At 50.0% G+C, this 18780-nt stretch overlaps 1 protein-coding gene across 2 annotated transcripts in view; it reads left to right on the top strand.

Annotated features, from left to right (window-relative positions):
* Window positions 1–18780, top strand: part of KDM1A (lysine demethylase 1A) — a 143575-nt gene that overhangs the window by 35493 nt on the left and 89302 nt on the right. For both annotated transcript variants that reach the window (XM_075908909.2, XM_075908908.2), the window contains 2 exons: window positions 4879–5012; window positions 11743–11821. In XM_075908909.2, coding sequence (XP_075765024.1) covers window positions 4879–5012; window positions 11743–11821 — 213 coding nt within the window. The remainder of the gene's footprint in view (window positions 1–4878; window positions 5013–11742; window positions 11822–18780) is intronic.

Genomic DNA, 18780 nt, shown 5'->3' with positions numbered 1-18780 from the left:
CAGTTTTTTATGCAAGACAAATGAGTGTGAATCCCCCAGGATGAGATCTTTCCATTCTTCTTTGAGATTTCTTTCATAAACCATGGTTTGTGTCAGAGTAGTCAACTCAATTGCAAGGAATCCACTAAAAGTTTATTTGATTGTGAGCTCTTTTTGTTGGTGAGCCATATTAAAATATTCTCTTCTGATGTCCTGGTCTCCTTCAAATAAGAGAAGTAAATGTTTCTGCTCAGCCTTTAATTATGAAATGTCAGCAAAAGCAGCTTGTTTCTGTGACCTGTAATTTAAAGCCTGTAGTCTCATGAGATGTGAGCCTGACTTTGGCGGTGGGGCAGGGGAGGAAGGCTGCTTGGACCATCCCTTTAAATCCTTTTGTGGGAGCTGAAAGTTTTCTTTTTAAGGTTCTTTATAGCTGCAGGAGCTTTGTTTTTTAAAACTCTGCTGAAACACAAACTCTGCTGACTATGCCATACTGAGTGGAAAGGGATTAGGTTTATGTATCTTGTCTACGTCTAGACTACATCCCTTTTTCGGAAAAGGGATGTAAATTAGACGTATCGCAATTGCTAATGAAGTGGGGATTTAAATCTCCCGTGCTTCATTAGCATAAAAATGGCTGCTGCTTTTTTTTCGGCACGGAGCTTTGCCAGAGAGAAGCGCCAGTCTAGACGCTGATCTTTCGGAAAATAAAGCCTTTTCCGAAAGATCCCTTATAAGGCAGCCATTTTTATGCTAATGAAGCACGGGAGATTTAAATCCCCGCTTCATTAGCAATTGCGATACGTCTAGTTTACATCCCTTTTCCGAAAAAGGGATGTAGTCTCGACGTAGCTCTTGAGTCCTTCCAAAGGTTTTATTTGGAGTTTTGCAATAGTAGTTTGGGGGGGGATAGCTCAGTGGTTTGAGTATTGGCCTGCCAAACCCAGGGTTGTGAGTTCAGTCCTTGAAGAGGCCATTTAGGGATTTGGGGCAAAAATTTGTCAGGGGTGGTACTTGGTCCTGCTGTGAAGGCAGGGGACTGGACTTGATGACCTTTCAAGGTCCCTTCCAGTTCTAGGAGATTGGCAAACTCCATTAATTAAACATTGATGGGGTGTTCTTTCAGAAAAAAATCTCTGGTTAGCCTCTTTGTTTCCAGTAAAAACTTGTAAAGCAGTTTTTACAAGTTTGGTATTCGTGCAGTTTAAGAGCCAACTTTTTCTCATTGATATTGGTGATGTGAATACTTAATCTCTGGTAGTCAGTCAGTTCCGCTAATGGTATTAGAGGGTAATGGATAGTTTCAGACTGATTCCCTTGACAGTATATGTAGGGTACTTTTTACTGAATGCATATTCTTGCAGAGTAAATATCAGATTTATAGGAGGATGGAAAATCGCTATAGCATAAATCGTTCCCAGGACTAGTGAAAACTTATTATCCGAGGAATAGATTTTCTACTCTCTACAGTAGAATACTTTTTTTAATAGCCTAATAGATATTGCTGTCAATAGACCTTACTTGATATTCAACCTAGTTTTTCCACTTAGTTTCAGTTTATATTACTAAATAATCTCCTGGGTCCCTGTGCCACAAAGTTATCTGCTTCCATGGTGTTTTGATCCCACAAATAATTGCAGTCAGTTGTCTTTACTCTTAGTGAGCTCTTTTTTTAATCTTTTCTCATAAATCACTCTTCAGACCCATAATAATTATCTGTAAGTTAATTCAAGTTTGTCTTCCTCTTTATGGTATAAAAATGCTCAGAACAGTTTCACCAGACCTGCATAATTTCCTTCCCTCCCACCTCACCATTCTATAACATGGTGCCCATCAAGCCTAAAATCATTCATATTTTTGTTTCCACAACACCCGACAAGGTCCTATCTAATTTGATGCCTACTACCATCTCTTGAACAATCCCAGCATCACTATTGATTGCCTCACGCTTATTTCATTATCTGTGTGTTGGCATTTTTCTTTGGATATTGTACTATAGCTTGTTTTATCGCCATTTAACTTGATTTTCTGCTTATATTTTTAACCTTCCTAGGTTACCTGGTATTTTAAAATTAACCTCATGGACATTTCCCTCTCAATGTACTTTTGTCCTCCCTTTTTGTGCCTGTCAGATGTCCTTTTATGCACAGATGTCTGATTTTGTGCATTTTTTGTGACTTGTGTTTAGCTAGTTTTTGTGTTCCACTGTAACTTAAGGAATACAGTCTAGATGATATTATTGTTCTTGTAGTATTCTTTAGCCTGTGACTTCTATTTGTTTCAAGAATGCTAAATATTCAGGTGCCTTAATTGGATGCCATCTTTGCATATTAAGAAACAGCATCTAGTTTGTCGAGCAGTAGAGTTTAAGTATTATGTTGCCCAGGAATAAAATTGCTTTCCTTTATTTCACTCAGAAAAATATAGCAGTCTCTTGCGTGGGCCTACATACCACTGCTGTACGCATTATGGCTATGTTGGTTAGGCTAAGTGGTTCTCAGTCTCTGGCCTGTGGGCTGCTTGTGGCCCAATCAACACATCGCTGTAGTCTATTTGACATCCTCAGGGCCACATGGATATAGTATTGGATGCCGTCCACAATGGTAAATACAGGCAGTCCCCGGGTTACGTACAAGATAGGGACTGTAGGTTTGTTCTTAAGTTGAATCTGTATGTAAGTCGGAACTGGCGTCCAGATTCAGACACTGCTGAAACTGACCGCCAGTTCTGACTTACATACAGAATCAACTTAAGAACCCCAGGCATCCCCAAGTCAGCTGCTGCTGAAACTGATCAGCAGCTGATTCCAGGAAGCCCGGGGCAGAGCTCTGCCTGGGGCTTCCTTTAGTCAGCGCTGGTCAGTTTCAGCAGAAGCTGACTTGGGGACGCCTGGGGCAGAGCAGCTGGGGTGCTGCTGGGTTGCTCCAGTAGCGCCGCTCCTCAGTGCTACTGGACCAACCCAGCAGCACCCCATCTGCTCTGCCCCAGGCGTCCTGATTCAGCCGCTGCTGAAACTGACCAGCAGCGGCTGAATCAGGAGCTGGGGTGCTGCCGGGTTGGTCCAGTAGTGCCCAGAGCGGCGCTGCAGGACCAATCAGCAGCGCCCCAGCTGCTCTGCCCCAGAGTCCAAAACAAAAGCCTGGTCTGCTGGGGGGGGGGGAACACTAGCTGCGCGCCCCCCCCCCCCCAGCAGACCAGGGACACGGGGAGCAGAGCCGCAGTGGCAGCGGGGTGCCGCACCTCTGAGGCTTTGCTCTGGCAAAGCCTCAGAGGCGCGGGACCCCCCCGCGGCTGTGGCTTCAGTCCGGGTGCCTGTGGTCTGCTGGGGACCGTCCCCAGCAGACCACAGGCACCCAGACTGAAGCGGCAGCAGTGGCGGTTCCCGCGCCTCTGAGGCTTTGCTCTGGCAAAGCCTCAGAAGCGCGGGAACCCGCCAGGTGCCCCTGGTCTGCTGGAGACGGTCTCCAGCAGACCAGGGGCACCGGAGCAGCTTACGAACGGGGCTTTCTCGCCCCGACCTCCGGGGCGAGAGAGCCCCATTTGTAAGTGCGGATCCGACGTAAGTCGGATCCGCGTAAGTCGGGGACTGCCTGTAGGTTGAGAACCACTGCAAGGGATGAACTGTGTGGAATTTCTCTAGGTTTAGGAAAAGAAGCCAGTGTTTGAGTTGGCTAATCTAGATGCATCTTTGGAAGCTAAGTAGCAGATAGAAGGAAACTAAATGCTTTCCTCTTTGTGGTTTACAGTAGGATTGTAAGTGACTAGTGGGGAGGGAGAGCAGGAGCCAGTGCTGGAGGGAGCTAGCTTAAAAGCCAGTTCCCCCCAGCACTGTTTCTGCAGAGGGGTAGCAGGGACTGATTCCCAGCTTCCGCCCAGTCCCAGAAGCAGTACCTCTGCTTTTTAAATGTATTAAAAGCCTGTCAGCTCTTAATACATTTAAAAGGCTAAAGTGCAGCCGGAGGGACCCAGTGCAAGCTGACATTTAAAAGGCTGATGCCTTTTAGAGGGGACCTGTCACGAGCCAGGAATCAGCTGTCCCAGTTCATGCTGGATCCCTCCTGCTGCGCTTTAGCCGTTTAAATGTATTAAGAACCTGTCGGCCCTTAACACATTTAAAAGGCAGAGTTGCAGCAGAGTCCCCACTGCGGCTCCCCCACTTGTCAACTAATCGACTTGTCGATCTAAACTAAATTTAACATCCCTAGTTTACAGCACTCTGGGTACATGTACACTACAAGACACCGTTGAATTAAATACGCAGCTTCAGCCACGTTAATTGTGTACTTGAAGTCAAAGTAGCTTAACTCAGCTTTTGGCATGGTCTACACTGCAGGAAGTCGAAGGAAGAATTCTCTTCCTTTTACTTCCCTTATTCCTTGTGAAAGCAGGGTTACCGGCATCGACCAGAGTTCCCCTCTTAGTTTGAATTAACTGTCTTAACTGGACCACAAATTTGAACCCTCGAAGATTGACAGTGGCAGCTTCAATCTTCCTCTATAGTGTAGATGTACCCTGGCTTAATAGGGGTGTCCTGAAGATTTGTAGAGATTTGGGAAGGTGAGAGATCTAAACCAGTTATTTCTTACTGATTAACAGTTTAGTTTTCTTTACATGTCTTTCTATCTTCTCACATGTACTTGATGCTAATTTTCCAAATTCTGTGTTCTTTTGTGGTAGTGCTCGCCTGATGACCAATTTTGCTCTCTAACTCAAAGCACTGTCTGAGATTGATCTGACTTGCAGAAATAGATAAAAGAAGCTGGTGAAAATGTAAGACAGAACCAATCATTATATATGAATATTGTAGGTGTTTTGACCATGAGGTTGGAGCTTTCTAATAAAAATACTAACATATCAGTTGCTTTTGGAGTACTTGTTAGATTCACCTTTTTTTTGTAGGTGTGGAGGGCGCAGCTTTCCAGAGTAGACTTCCACATGATCGTATGACCTCTCAAGAAGCTGCATGTTTTCCAGACATCATCAGTGGCCCGCAGCAAACTCAGAAAGTGTTTCTGTACATCAGGAATCGCACAGTAAGTTCTTAAGTATTTAGGAACATTTCTGGGAACATTTCCTTACATCTTTAATAATTTGCCAAGAACATCTGGATTGCAATTTCTTCTTGTGATTGATGATCTCTGAGCTGTTCTGTTTCAGAAACCTTTCACAAAATCAATGCAGTTAGTTTCTTATCCAGTTCTGGATTGAGGCATTCGTATAGGGCAGTATAGGGAAATCTGCATTGATGTTGGACCTCTTCATTGCATTCTATGCACACTCTTAAGATTACAAACAGAAGTATCATATAAGATTCTCCTTCTTGATCATAACTTTTGAACTAGTTTCCTTTTGTCCAAGAGTTGGGCCAAAAACATATTGGAGTTCATCTAGATCAGGGCTGGGGAACCTTGATTTGGGTTGGGGGTCTGCTGACCTATAGAAAAATCAGTTGGGGGGGAGGGGAGAGAGAGAGAGAATATCTACATTCCCATTGCACGCCAAAGCCTAAGAGGGCACAGGCTAGTGGATGGAGGGGAAGGTGAGGGCCTGGAGCACCAGTCCCCCTAATGCTTGGGGGGAGCCTCGAGCTGGATCCAGACAAATCAGGGGCCAGAGGTTCCCCACTCCTGGGCTAGATGGTTGGCCCTGCCATGAATACAGGTGACTGACACAAGTCTGGTGAGAAGTCTGGTGAGACTTGGTCTGAAAAGGGAGAGAAACTGGGAGGATGGGGATCGATTAGGACAGTGCTTTTAATCTTCATATCTCTCAGCACTTTATGTAGACGTTTGTCGTTTTATCCCCATGTGTAAAAATGGGGAAGCCGAGGCACTGGGAGCTGAGGGGGAGGAGGAGGAAGACAAGGAGACTCAGATCATGAGCTTGGGATGGGAATGCTGCTCTGGATTCTAGGCAGTCGCTTAAACCACTGGTTCTCAAAGTGCAGCCATCCGCGGCTCAAGCTCAGCCCCCACTCCCACCTTTCTACACTACAGACGGATGCAGTGGGCTCTCATGGGGGGCTTATCCATGTCCCCGCACCTCAGGCGAGACTGCCTGTCCCACCTTGTTCTTTGTGCTCTGAGTCTGCAGCCGCCGTGAGCCTCTTGTCGTGTCTCCCACTCCCCAGTCACTGGGAGTCGACCTGGAGATGGGATTCTCGAGCAAGGAGCTGGTGAACCTGCACTACCCCCATGCTGTGCCTGCTGTGATGGGGACCTACCTGCCTTGTGCATGCTGCTGCAGGGTGTGTCCCGCTCTAACCTGGCCTCTGAGGACTCTTTGGGCCATGCACTTCAGCAAGGTGCTGCCCTGCAGGACCCTTGTGCTCATACAGCACCACCTTGCCGTGTGCAAGGGGGGGAAATGAGAACCACCACCTCATTTGGGGGGGGGGTTAGTACTGTCCGTAGCCCCCTGAGAGGTCCAGGACACAGTCTCTCATGGGGACTTGTCCACATCCCTGTTCCACATATAAGAACATAAGAATGGCCATATTAGGTCAGACCAAAGGTCCTTCTACCCAAGTGTACTGTCTTCCAGTGCCAGATGTCCCCAAAAGAGTGAACAGAACAGGGACTCTTCAAGCAGTCCCTCTTCCGTTACCCATTCCCAGCTTCTGACAAAGGCTAGGGGAACAATTCCTACCCATCCTACCAAATAGCCATTGATGAACCTAAGCTCCATGAATGTATCTTGTTCTTTCTTGAACCCCAGTAAAGTCCTTGTCTTCACAACATTCTCTGGCAAGAAGTTCCACTAGTTAACTGCGCAATGTGAAGAAAAGCTTCCTTTTGTTTGGTTTTTAAATCGGTTACCAATTTCATTTGGTGATCCCCTAGTTCTTACGTTTGTGTACAAGTAAATAACTTATCCTTATTCACTTCTTCCACACCAGTCACGATTTCGTAGACTTCTATCAGATCCCCTCCTTAGTGGTCTATGCTGAAAAGTTCCAGTCTTTTTTAATCTCTCTTCATATGGGACCCATTCCAAACCCCATCTGCGCAGCCAGGCATTCACCTCCAGAATGTACATGTCTCTGCCCAGGCCCCTACCTTTGACAGGAAGGACTGAAAACAATACCACTTGCGTTCCAAACACCCTCACCTAGAGCCCTGTAGTCACTCGTGATCCTGTGTGATACATCTTGCAGTATCATTAGTGCCTGCATGGATGAGTAGCATGGGGTAGTCCAGAGGGCCGAATAATCCTCAATAATGCTTCTGTAATGTCTCGGATATTATCTCCCGAGCTTACATTTCAGGGTGACAGATGGGTGTCTCCATCCCTCTCAGAAGAGTCTCCAAACACCACTACCCTATGTTTCCTCCTCGCAGTGGTGGCAGCAGACTTACCAGCCTTGGGAGTACGAGGCTTTTCTTCCTCAGCTTTTGGGGGTGATGCCTTATCTCCTGTATCAAAAAGAGTATAATGGTTTCCCAGTACCACAGTGGGAGGGTTAGGAGCAGGGGTGGAGCAGCTAGAAGTGACCAGCCTCTCCACTGTCCGTCTCCCCCCCCCCCCTCCCGCCCGTGGTCCCCCCCTTCCCCCCCAGCCATCTCCTCCTCCACCAGTGGTGGTCAGCAGTCTTGTGCAGTGGGACAGCTACCTCCGCTGTCTCCACATGAATACTGTCCAGGAATTGCCCATGGATTCGGATGCTCCTCAGCCAAGCCACCTCCTCCTTTAGCTCTCCCACCTGCTGCCTGAGAGATTCAACCAGCAGGCACCTTTCACATTGGATGGGTCCCCCCAGCCTGGATTTCAGTAAGTGGGAATTGCAAGCCACAGTCCCTGCAAAACCACACCAGGATCTGGGTAGAGGCATTCGGGGTCAGGTGCTCTGTCTATAGGCACAGGTGGAGGAGACAGAAGCAGTGCTGGCACAGGTGTTGCAGGTGGTCTTGACCATAGTAGGCCTCCCTCTGTCAAACTCCCTCTTAAACCCCCCTGTCTGCTTCTCTCCCCTGGTCACCCTGCCTCTGGCTTTTAAAGCTTACTCACCCAGCTCAGTATTTGCATAATAAAGAGGATAATGGCATTTTGAGTGCTTGGCTTTGCATCTGTAATCTTCTTTTAAAAGAAGCAAATACTAGGGGGCATAGTTCCTGCTAAGGGGTGTGCCTGCGCAGCCATGCAAAAACAATTCTTTGCCTGCCCACATCGTTTGCTCTGGCAGCAGGGGCCTGAGTCAGCCAGCTCAGTGGCAGCAGCACCCAGGGTCCTGGCTGTGTGTTTCGGAGTCTGTTGTGATTGTCAGGGCTGCTCCAGAGGCCAGCTACAGCCAGGAATGTTAACTTTCGGTTAATCAGCTAATCGAGTAGTCCACGGAATTTCCATTGACTACTCAATTAGTCTAGAAGGGGGGAGGGCGCTTGCTACCCCTGCTGCACCTCTGCCTTTTAATGCAATAAGAGCTATGGCTCTTACTGCATTTAAAAGAGCGCCGCTGTGCCTCTCTTCCACCTCATCCCCTGCTCCTCACACCAACTTCTGCTCTCCCCACTTTCTGCCACAGGGGTGGCAGGAACAAGGGGTGGGAGGAAGTGCAAGGAGCCGACTCGAGTACTCTTTTTATATTCCTAGCTTCAGCCCTTGATAGAACTGGAAGAGACCTCAGGAGGTCAAGTCCAGCCCCCTGCCCAAGGCAGGACCAATCCCAACTAAGTCAATACAGCTAGAGCTCTGTCAACTCGAGACTTAAAAACCTCTAGGGATGGAGATTGGACCAGCTCCCTAGGTAACCCATTCCAGTACTTCACCACCCTTCCAGTGAAATGGATATTAGGAAAAACTAATCTAGACCTCTCCCACTGTAACTTGAGACCATTGCTCCTTTTTCTGCCATCCATGACTACTGTGAACAGCCTCTCTCCATCCTCTTTGGAACCTCCCTTCAGGAAGTTGAAGGCTGCTATCAAATCTCCCCTCACTTCTCTATTCTGCAGACTAAACAAACCCAAATCCCTCAGTCTCTCCTCATAGGTCATATGCTCCAGCCCCCTAATCATTTTGGTCGTCCTCTGCTGGACCCTTGCCAATGCATCCAAAACCCTTTCTATAGTGAAGGACCCAGAATTGTAAACAATATTCCAGGTGTGGCCTCGCCAGAGCTGAATAAAGGGGAATAATCATTTCTCTGGATCTGCTGGCAATGCTCCTTCTAATGCACCCTAATATACCATTCACCTTCTTGGCTACAAGGACACACTGTTGACTCATATGCAGCTTCTCATCCACTGTAACCCCCAGGTCCTTTTTGGCAGAACTGCTACTTAGCCAGTTGATCCCCAGCCTGTAACAATGCTTGGGATTCTTCTGTCCCTTCCATGAATTTTCTGGGGACTGAGGTAGAGTTTATTGGTCTGTAATTGCCTTAATTGTCCTTCCCTTTTTTAAAGATGGGCACTACATTTGCCTTTTTCCAGTCATCCGGGATCTCTCCCGATCTTCATGAGTTTTCAGAGATAATGGCCAAAGGCTCCACAATGACATTTGCCAACTCCTTCAGTACTCTCGGATGCATTAAATCTGGGCCCATAGATTTGTTTAGCTTTTCTAAATAGTACCTAATTTGTTCTTTCCCCACTAAGGGCTGTCCACCTCTTTCCCATACTGCATTGCCTAGTGCATTAGTCTGAGAGCTGACCTTGTCCGTGAAGACAGAGGCAAAGAAAGCATTGAGTACTTCAGCTTTTCCCACATCATCCGTCACTAGGTTACCTCCCATCTCCAGTAAGGGCCCCACACCCTCTCTGATCACCCTCTTATTGCTAACATGCCTGTAGAAACCTTTCTTGTTGCCCTTCACATCCCTTGCCAGCTGCAATCCCAATTGCGCTTTTGTCTTCCTGATAACTCCCCTGCATTCTTGAGCAATAAATTTATACTCCTCCCTAGTCATCTGTCCAAGTTTCCACTTGTAAGCTTCCGTCTTGTGTTTAAGCTCACCAATGATGTCCCCGGTAAGCCAATCTGGTTGCCTACCACAACACCATTCCTGTTGTTGCCACCTCTAAATTTAACACGCAGACTCTCATCAGTCTTTTCTCCCTCTAAGTACTGGAGCTCTGAGCAATCATACTGCTCTCTTACATACAATGCAACTCCTCCTCTTTTTCTCCTCTGCCTGTTCTTCCTGAACAGCTTATACCCTTCCATGACAGCGCTCCAGTCATGCAAGTCGTCCCACCAAGTGTCCATTATTCCAATCAAATCCTAGTTCTTTGACTGGACCAGGGCTTCTAATTCTTCCTGTTTGTTTCCCAGGCGTCTCGCATTTGTGTACAAACACCTTAGATAGCCAGTTGATTGCCCTGCCTTCTCCTTCTTAATCGGGGTCCTTCTTTGTTGCTCGTTCCTCCTTGTTTGTTCCCAGTATCTGACTTCCTCACTTACCTCAGAGCTTTGGTCACCGTCCCCCAACGAAGTTAGTTTAAAGCCCTCCTCACTAGGATTGTAGACCTGCTCGTGAAGATGCTCCTTCCTCTCTTTGTTAGGTGGATCCCATCTCTTCCTAACAATCCTTGTGCCCAGAACAGAGTCCCATGGTCGAAGAAATCAAAGCCCTCTCTCCGATACTATCTGCGCAACCATGCATTTACTTCCTCAATTTGACGATCCCTATCCGGACCTCTTCCTTCAATTGTAATGATGGACGATAACACCACTTACTCTTCAAATTCCTTGATCCTTCTTCCCAGCAATACAGAATGTGCTGTGACCCGCTCAAGGTCATTCTTGGCCGTATAGTTCGTTCCTACATGGAGAACCGGGAAGGGGTAGCGATCCGAGGGTTTAATCGCTTTCGGAAGACTTTCTGTCACATTCTGAATGCAAGCTCTGGTAAGCACACACTTCTCGAGATTGCAGGACAGGATGGCAGATGGATGATTCAGTCCGTCTTAGGAGGGAGTCCGTGAACACCACCACCTGTCTTGGAATGATGTTGGTGTTGCAAAGTAAAGAACTCAGAAGCTGGGAAATGCCATAATAAATGGCTACATACTCACTAGCAAGCCAAGTTAAGGCTGCGTAGGCAGGCGTTCTGGCACGGCCCTTTTTCTAACCTTAATGCATGTTCTAATTAGTGATGTAATAGTGTAGTCAATTAACCGATTATCCGATAAGCAAAAGCTTATAGGTTAATGCTATAAACTACAGGCATTCCTCCCCTCCCCACTCCAGACAGGGTCTGCTGCCACTCTACGCTGCTGCCTCGGTATCAGAGGCAGCAGCAAAGGGCAACAGGCAGCTGGTCCGCGAGGGGAGCTGGTTTTTAAACTGGCTCTCCTCACGGACCAGCTCCCGCCTGGCATCCTGCTTGGAGTGGCAGGGGAATCCCCAGGAGTTGGGCTGGAGTGTACTGGCTGCCAGCCCCGCCCCTGGGGACTATAAAATAGTCAACTAACCAATAAGAATTCATGAGGTTACTTGACTATTCAGTTAACCGATTTTTAACATACCTAGTTCTCTTATTCTTTCTTATAAATATGATCAGTTATTATGTTTTATCTTATTTGTGATGGTTGTGGGAAAATAAAGCACAGATTCACTCATACTTAAAGAATATCAGAAAGGTATCATAGAAGGATAAGTCCACATTATGTATAGTTTTTATTTCTTATGTGACAGCAGTACAAAATGTAAATTCTTTTGTGTTCTTATGAATTGAAACTGTTACAGCATGAAAGATGTATCTTTAGTGTGTGTATTTGTCTATCCATACATAAATACACACTGTTTTGGTTTAAAATATAGTTGCAGCTTTGGTTGGACAATCCAAAGATCCAGCTGACATTCGAGGCAACTCTTCAACAACTAGAAGCACCTTATAACAGTAAGTCGATATTTTTTTTTAAAGAAACCTCATTGCTGCTGTTTGCCAGTTTGTTTTAAGAAAAAGCTATTTCAGATCAAGACGACCCTCAGTCAGGTCCTAAACTGTTCTTAGAGCTATAATATTCTTAGAGCTAGCAAAGTGGAGTCCGTTAAGTGTTTGAATATAAAATTGAGGTGACTATTTGTTGGACATCTGTTTAAACTAGTTATGGGAGAACTTCTAAAAACTTTCTGAACAACATTTCCAAGCAAAAGTAATCATTTTTCACAGAGAGAACCTTGTGTTTTATGGTGTTTACTGTTTTCAATTGTTAGCCAGTTATGCCCCAGTGAATCTTACACAAGAATATATCCACACTGCATGAATTTTATTCCCAAAGTAAGAAATAAAATCCTTCTTCTGTAGTGGAAAGATGCTTGTGGAACATGTGCAGTCATTGGAGTATTCTCAGAGTAGTCCTTTAGGGCTTGTTCAGAATGTTCCAAGAGCAAAGTTATGAACCTTTAAGACATCTTACTAGCAACAGTTTCTAGTTGTAACTGCTGCATCCTCATCTACCTTGGTCTAGAACAGTTCCCTTCTGCAGCTATGTTTGCTGTAGTCTGAAGACAGTTTATTTGCTATGTAAACACAATTAGCTGTATAACATAGTTTTGAATTAACTCGTGAGCCTGCCTGTTCCAGATCTGAAAGAGCAAGCCTTAACTTCAGAAAAGTTAAGTTTAGACACAACTCTCACGGTAATGTTTATCTGACTGTCACTGAGGTAGAAAATTCCTCCAAATGTCAAGGGTTGCACTACTGGTAGTAGCAGCAATACACACCTTTCTACCTTGAATGGTTATCGGTCATAATGTGAAACTATGTACACCAAATGCATCATTACTCCAGACACTGAGCCTGATTAGAGCTCCAAATATCATAGATACATGTACTGACCCAAATTTTTGAGCCTCTGCATCTCCACTGTGGCACAAGCAATATAAAAAAATGTGGCCTCAAAACACAAACATTCCCGGGTTGCTCAGAAACCTAACTCAATATGTGAAGAGGTTGAAGAGCAGTGGGATTCAAAAAATGATTACTGTGACCGCCGCGGGGTGCGATCACCCTCTCCTGCCCCGGGAGAGGGGTTCGGCGTACCCCGTCGCCGGCCTCCGGCCCATTGGTCCTGGAGTCTAGTCCAATTTAACGCCTTTGGGCGCGATCACCCCGCTCAGCCGAGTCCGGGGGATCTGCGAGCCCAGAGGTTGCCTGTCCCTTGAAGCGGGGTTCTTCCCCGCGGTCTCTGCCGGTGGCTCCGGCTCATTGGCGCTGGTGCGCCCTACAGCTCCCGACGACGGCGTCTTTGACCCCTTGCCGCAGGGGGTCCTCGCTGTGAATCTGGGTTCCCCGGGGTGGCGTCTTCCCCGTGTCCAGCCCCAAAGCCTGCGGGAGCCAGCCTCCGAGGACGTGCCCCCTCCGCGCTGCCGGTGGGCCCTTTTTAAATGCCCCGCCGGAGATGACGTCTCGCTGGCGCGCCGCTCCTCCAGCGTCGAGGCGCGTCCGCCAGGGGCAGGCACAGGGCCTGACGGCCCGGGCAGGACAGGAGCGGCTCTGTTTCTCAGCCGCGGGGGAAGCTCCTGCGGCTGGTATCTGCCGCGCGCCGGCTTCCCGCCGCCGGGTGCCGCGGCCGAAGGTGCTGCCTCCCTCAGCCCCCCTTGGCGTTCCTCCATGCGGGCCGTCTCTGGCCCGTCACACACCCTCCTCTCCCCCCCCCTTAAAGTGCACCCGTGTACTTCTTCCCTGGGCTCATATACCCTTGAAGTCAGCGTTCTGGTTTTTGGCCCCCGCTCGATACACCACGTCAAACCAGAAATTGGCGGACCTGTCATTTTGTTGTCGGCTTGGGGTAATCCCGCAAGGCTCATACCTTATCCATTAGTGGTTTCAGCTTGCTTCTGCCCACTGTATACCCCAGATACGACACTTCCTTCTGGCGATGTGGCATTTTTTGGGGTTGGCTGTCAGGCCCACCTCCTGCAATGACTGGAGCACTGCCTCCCGCAGAGCGAGGTGTTCCTGCCAGGTTAGGCTATAAATGGATAATATGGATAATCTCGTCAACGTACCGGTTGTGGGGGGCTAATACCTTGTCCATTACCCGTTGGAAGGTGGCCGCTGCTCCGTTTAGCCCGAATGGCATCCTCCGGAATTGGTAGAGCCCAAAGGGCGTCGCAAATGCTGTCTTCTCCCTATGGGCAGGCTCCAAGGGAATCTGCCAATATCCCTTTGACAGGTCGAGAGTGGATATATATCAGGCTCTTCCAAGACGCTCCAGCAGTTCGTCCACTTGGGGCATCGGGTAGGCGTCAAATTGCGACACGGCGTTCACTCGGCGGAAGTCAATGCAGTATCGTGTCATGCCATCGCTCTTGGGGACCAGCACGATAGGGCTCCGCCAGTCGCTCTGTGAGTCCTCGATAACTCCCCACTGTAGCATCTGGTCGATCTCCTGCCGGACGATCTCCCATACCTTCCGCGGCAAGAGTCGGTGGGGTTCTCGGATGACTCGTCCCGCCTCCGTGATGATATGATGCTTTCCTATCTTCGCCTGTCCCGGGACAGCCGTCAAAACGTGTTGGAACTTCCTAAGCAGCGCCTCCACCTGCTGCTGTTGATCCTCCCTTAGGTCGGCTCCCACCGCTACAGTGCCCTTTGTCACGCAGTCCTCCCGGGAGGGCCCTAGATCGTCTTCAGGCTGCGCCTGGGGGGCCAGAAGGAACCCCTCACGAGCCACCCATTTCTTAAGGAGATTAACGTGATATATTTGGGTGTCTCGCCGGTGTCCCGAGAGCTGCACCTCATAGTCGACGTCCCCCACCTTGCGAACTATCTCGTATGGCCCTTGTCACTTGGCCAGGAGTTTCGACTCCTTCGTGGGCAGAAGGAGCAGGACTCGATCTCCGAGCTCGAACTGGAGTATTTGGGCTGTTTGGTTATAGTAGTGCGCTTGGCGGGTCTGGGCTTTCAAGAGGTTCAGCTTCGTGTAGCCCCCTAGTCGCTGGAGCTTCTCCTGGAGCTGCAACACGTACTGGACCGTACTCTGGCACCGTGTCTCCTGCGCCTCCCAATCCTCCTTCAGAATGTCTAATATCCCCCGGGGCTGACGCCCATACAACAGTTCAAAGGGGGAGTATTCCGTGGAGGCCTGGGACCCCTCGCGGATCGTGAACAAGAGTGCTGGTAACAGATGGTCCCACTCCCGAGGGTCATCTTGTACCACCCGCCTTAGCATGTCCTTTAGAGTGCGGTTAAACCTCTCGACCAACCCGTCGGTTTGCGGGTGGTACACCGAGGTCCGCAATGTCTTTATCTTGAGGAGCACGCACAACTCCTTTAGTAGTCTGGACGTGACATTAGTGCCCTGATCCGTCAGGATTGCCTTTGGGAAGCCAACGCGGGCAAACATTTCCAACAACTCATTTGTGAGGGTCGGGGCCTGTGTGTTCCGCAAGGGTATGGCCTCGGGGTATCGGGTAGCATAGTTAATCACTACCATTATAAACCGGTGCCCTCTCCGAGATGGCTTCAGGGGATCCACTAAATCTAGCGCGATCCTTTCAAAGGGCACCCCAACCACTGGCAAGGGAACGTGGGGGGCCCGAGGTACCCCTGCCGAGGAAACCTTCTGATAGTCGGGGCGTGACGCGCAAAAATTGCGCACCACCCGATAGACCCCAGGCCAATAAAATCGTTGTATAACTTGGGCCAGCGTCTTTTCCCGCCCCAGGTGGCCTGCCCACGGGTTGGCGTGGGCTAATTCCAGCACCTCCCTTCTACGTCTCTGGGGGTATGTCTACACTACAGCACTAATTCGAACTAAGCTAATTCGAATTAGCGCATCTAGACTTAAAAACTAGTTCGAATTAGCGTTTTGCTAATTCGAACTAGCATGTCCACACTGAGTGGACCCTGAACCGAGGTTAAGGATGGCCGGAAGCAGTGCCGGCAGGGCACCAGATTAGGACTTAAAATGTGGAGCTGCTGTCTCAGGCTAGACGAGGGCTGTGCTTAAAGGGACCTGACCCCCACCCCGGACAGACAGTTCTCAGGGGTTCCCCGCTTGCAAAGCAGTCCTGGCTTGGAGTGCCCGGAGTACCCACACTGGGCACATCACAGCACTCGGCCATCAGCCCGGCTGCACTTGCCGCAGGCTGCCATCTGGAGGGGGGGGGGTCAATCGAGGGGCTTCAGGAGAGCTTCCACCCTGAGGAGCCCGCAGAGCCCCCATCGGGGGCTCGTACCCCATTCCTCCCTCACCTCCTTCTACTTACCCCTCCCTAGCCCCCCTTCCTGATGTACAAAATAAAGGACACGTGTGTTCAAAAATAGAAACTCTCTTTATTGAACAAAACTGGGGGAGACTGGGAAAAGGAGGTGGGAGAGGGGAAGAGAGAGGGTGGGAGAGGGGAGGGCAACTAAAATGATCAGGGGTTGGGAACAGGTCCCATATGAAGAGAGGCTAAAGAGACTGGGACTTTTCAGCTTAGAAAAGAGGAGACAGAGGGGGGACAGGATAGAGGTCTATAAAAGCACGAGTGGTGTGGAGAGGGTGCACAAAGAAAAGTTCTTCATTAGTTCCCATAATAGAGGGACTAGAGGACACCAAATGAATGGGTAGTAGGCTTCAAACTAACAGAAAGTTGTTCTTCACAAAGCAAATAGTCAACCTGTGGAACTCCTTGCTGCAGGAGGCTGTGAAGGCTACAACTAGAACAGAGTTTAAAGAGAAGTTAGATAAATTCATGGAGGCTGGTTCCATGGAGTGCTATTAGCCAGGGGATAGAAATGGTGACCCTGGCCTCTGTTTTGGAAAGCTGGAGATGGATGGCATGAAACAAATGGCTTGGTCATTGTCTTCGGTCCATCCCCTCTGGGGTAGCTGGTGTTGGCCACTGTCGGCAGACAGGCTACTGGGCTAGACGGACCTTTGGTCTGACCGAATACGGCCGTTCTAAGCTCAGGGCTCAGGGTCAGGGGTCTCACTGGACCACCTTGATTTTCATGCAAACCTGCACCTGGGTGGCCAGGCTGGCAGCTATCCTGCCCTAGACGGCCACTTTCCTGTGTCTAGTGTGGAGGTCATGGATGATGGTCTACGATCGCACTAGACCAGGCGGGCGCTCGCCTCTTGCGGCCCCGGGCAGGCTCCCGGGAGCCACCAGCCTGGTCCCGGGAAGAGGCGGAGGGTTGGGTGGCAGCGGGTGGCTGGTTCGTGCTGTGCCAGGTGCAGGGTCTGCTGGCTGGATGCTGGCAGGCTTGCACCTGGCACGGGCACCGTAGCCAGACCGTGCCCCTTTAAGGGCTCCGGGGCCGGGAGGGGAGCAGAAGAGTTTCTCTGGTGGTGCCCAGAGTGGCCACCAGGGAAAGCTGGGAAGGGCTAGCCTCCCACTAGTTCGAATTAAGTGGCTACACAGCCCTTAATTCGAACTACTTAATTCGAACGAGACGTTGGTCCTCGTGGAATGAGGTTTACCTAGTTCGAATTAAGCGCTCCGCTAGTTCTAATTAAGTTCGAACTAGCGGTTTGCATGTGTAGCGCCTATCATAGTTAATTCAAACTAACATCTGTTAGTTCGAATTAACTTTGTAGTGTAGACATACCCTGGGGGACTACTAACTGGCGTTTATTTCCCTCGCCCTCGGGGCCACTCACCACCCGGTACAGGCGTCCCTCGTGTACCTGAAAGCAAGGTCCTTGTCACTTCCAGCCGACAGCGTCCTCTCCGGTGCTGGGGGCCTCAGTTTGTTCCCAAGTGTATTTCAGTGTGAGGTCCTCCTGCTGCTCTGCCACGAAATCCCCGGGGCCTCCGGATCCGGCCGTCGGGGTTGAACCTGCTCCCGGGTTCCTCGGTGGTCGTGGCCATCCTCCGTCCGTCCCTGGGGCTTCGGAGTGTACATACCCTTCCACCTTCTGGCGCGTGCCACTCCCCGGGGCTCGTCTCTCTGGGGGGTTCTTCACCTGGAACAACTGTCGGAACCCCGGCCAATCGCGGCCTAGCATCACAGGGCAGGGTAGTACCGGTGCTCTGCCCACCCGCCATCGTCTGGCCAGTCGCCCGTCTGAGAGGTGGGCCCATACCATCGGATAGGCTCTGACATCCCCGTGGATGCACGTCATCCAGACCACTTCCCCTGTAGTAGGGGCCCGTTGCAGCAAGTCCTCTCTCACCAGCGTGAGGGTAGATCCTGAGTCCACCACTGCCTGTACCACCCGCCCCTCCAGTCACAGGGTGACCATCAGCCAGAACCTGGGGTGGCATGGTCTGGCTCAGGGTGCAGTCCATCAGTGGGCAATCTCTTGAAGTGGCCCTCTTGGCCGCACTGAAAACAGGCGTTGCGGGACGGGCCCTTCCTGCTTTCTTGGGTCCTGTCCTCTGCCCCCCCATTATCCTCTTCTAGATCTCCCCGCGCCTGCCCGGGCCAGATGGGGGCTAGGAACGGGCGTCGTCCTTTGGGGGCTTCTGTCTGTGCCCCTCCCTTTTTCCCCGGCGCCCCCCCCCCCCCCGGTTGGGACGGGGGCTTACTCCCGGGCATACCCGGCGGTTTCTCTCGGTAGCTAGTCCCATCCCTGCTTTCAGCTGTGAGATGGGCGTCTACGAGGGTAACGGCCTCAGCCACCGTGGTGGGCTGGTGCCGCCGCACCCAACCTTGAGTTTCTCGCGGGATGGCATGGATGAAGTGTTCCAAGACGACGACCTCGGCCACCTGGGTCCCCGTCCGCTGCTCCGGCTCCAATCACCTCCACGCCGAATCCCGGCGTCGCTGGGCAAAGGCCCGGGGTCGCTCTCCTTGCTGGAACCGTTCCCGCCGAAAGCGCTGGCGGTAGGTCTCAGGAGTGACCCCCAATTGGTCGAGGATCGCATCCTTAACTGGAAAATAGCGCAGCGCGTCTTTGGCAGACAGGCCCTGGT

This window comes from Pelodiscus sinensis, chromosome 26, assembly GCF_052426305.1.
Source record: "Pelodiscus sinensis isolate ZL-2025 chromosome 26, ASM5242630v1, whole genome shotgun sequence".
NCBI classification, from domain to species: domain Eukaryota; kingdom Metazoa; phylum Chordata; order Testudines; family Trionychidae; genus Pelodiscus; species Pelodiscus sinensis.
This window is presented reverse-complemented; position numbering and strand designations above follow the sequence as displayed.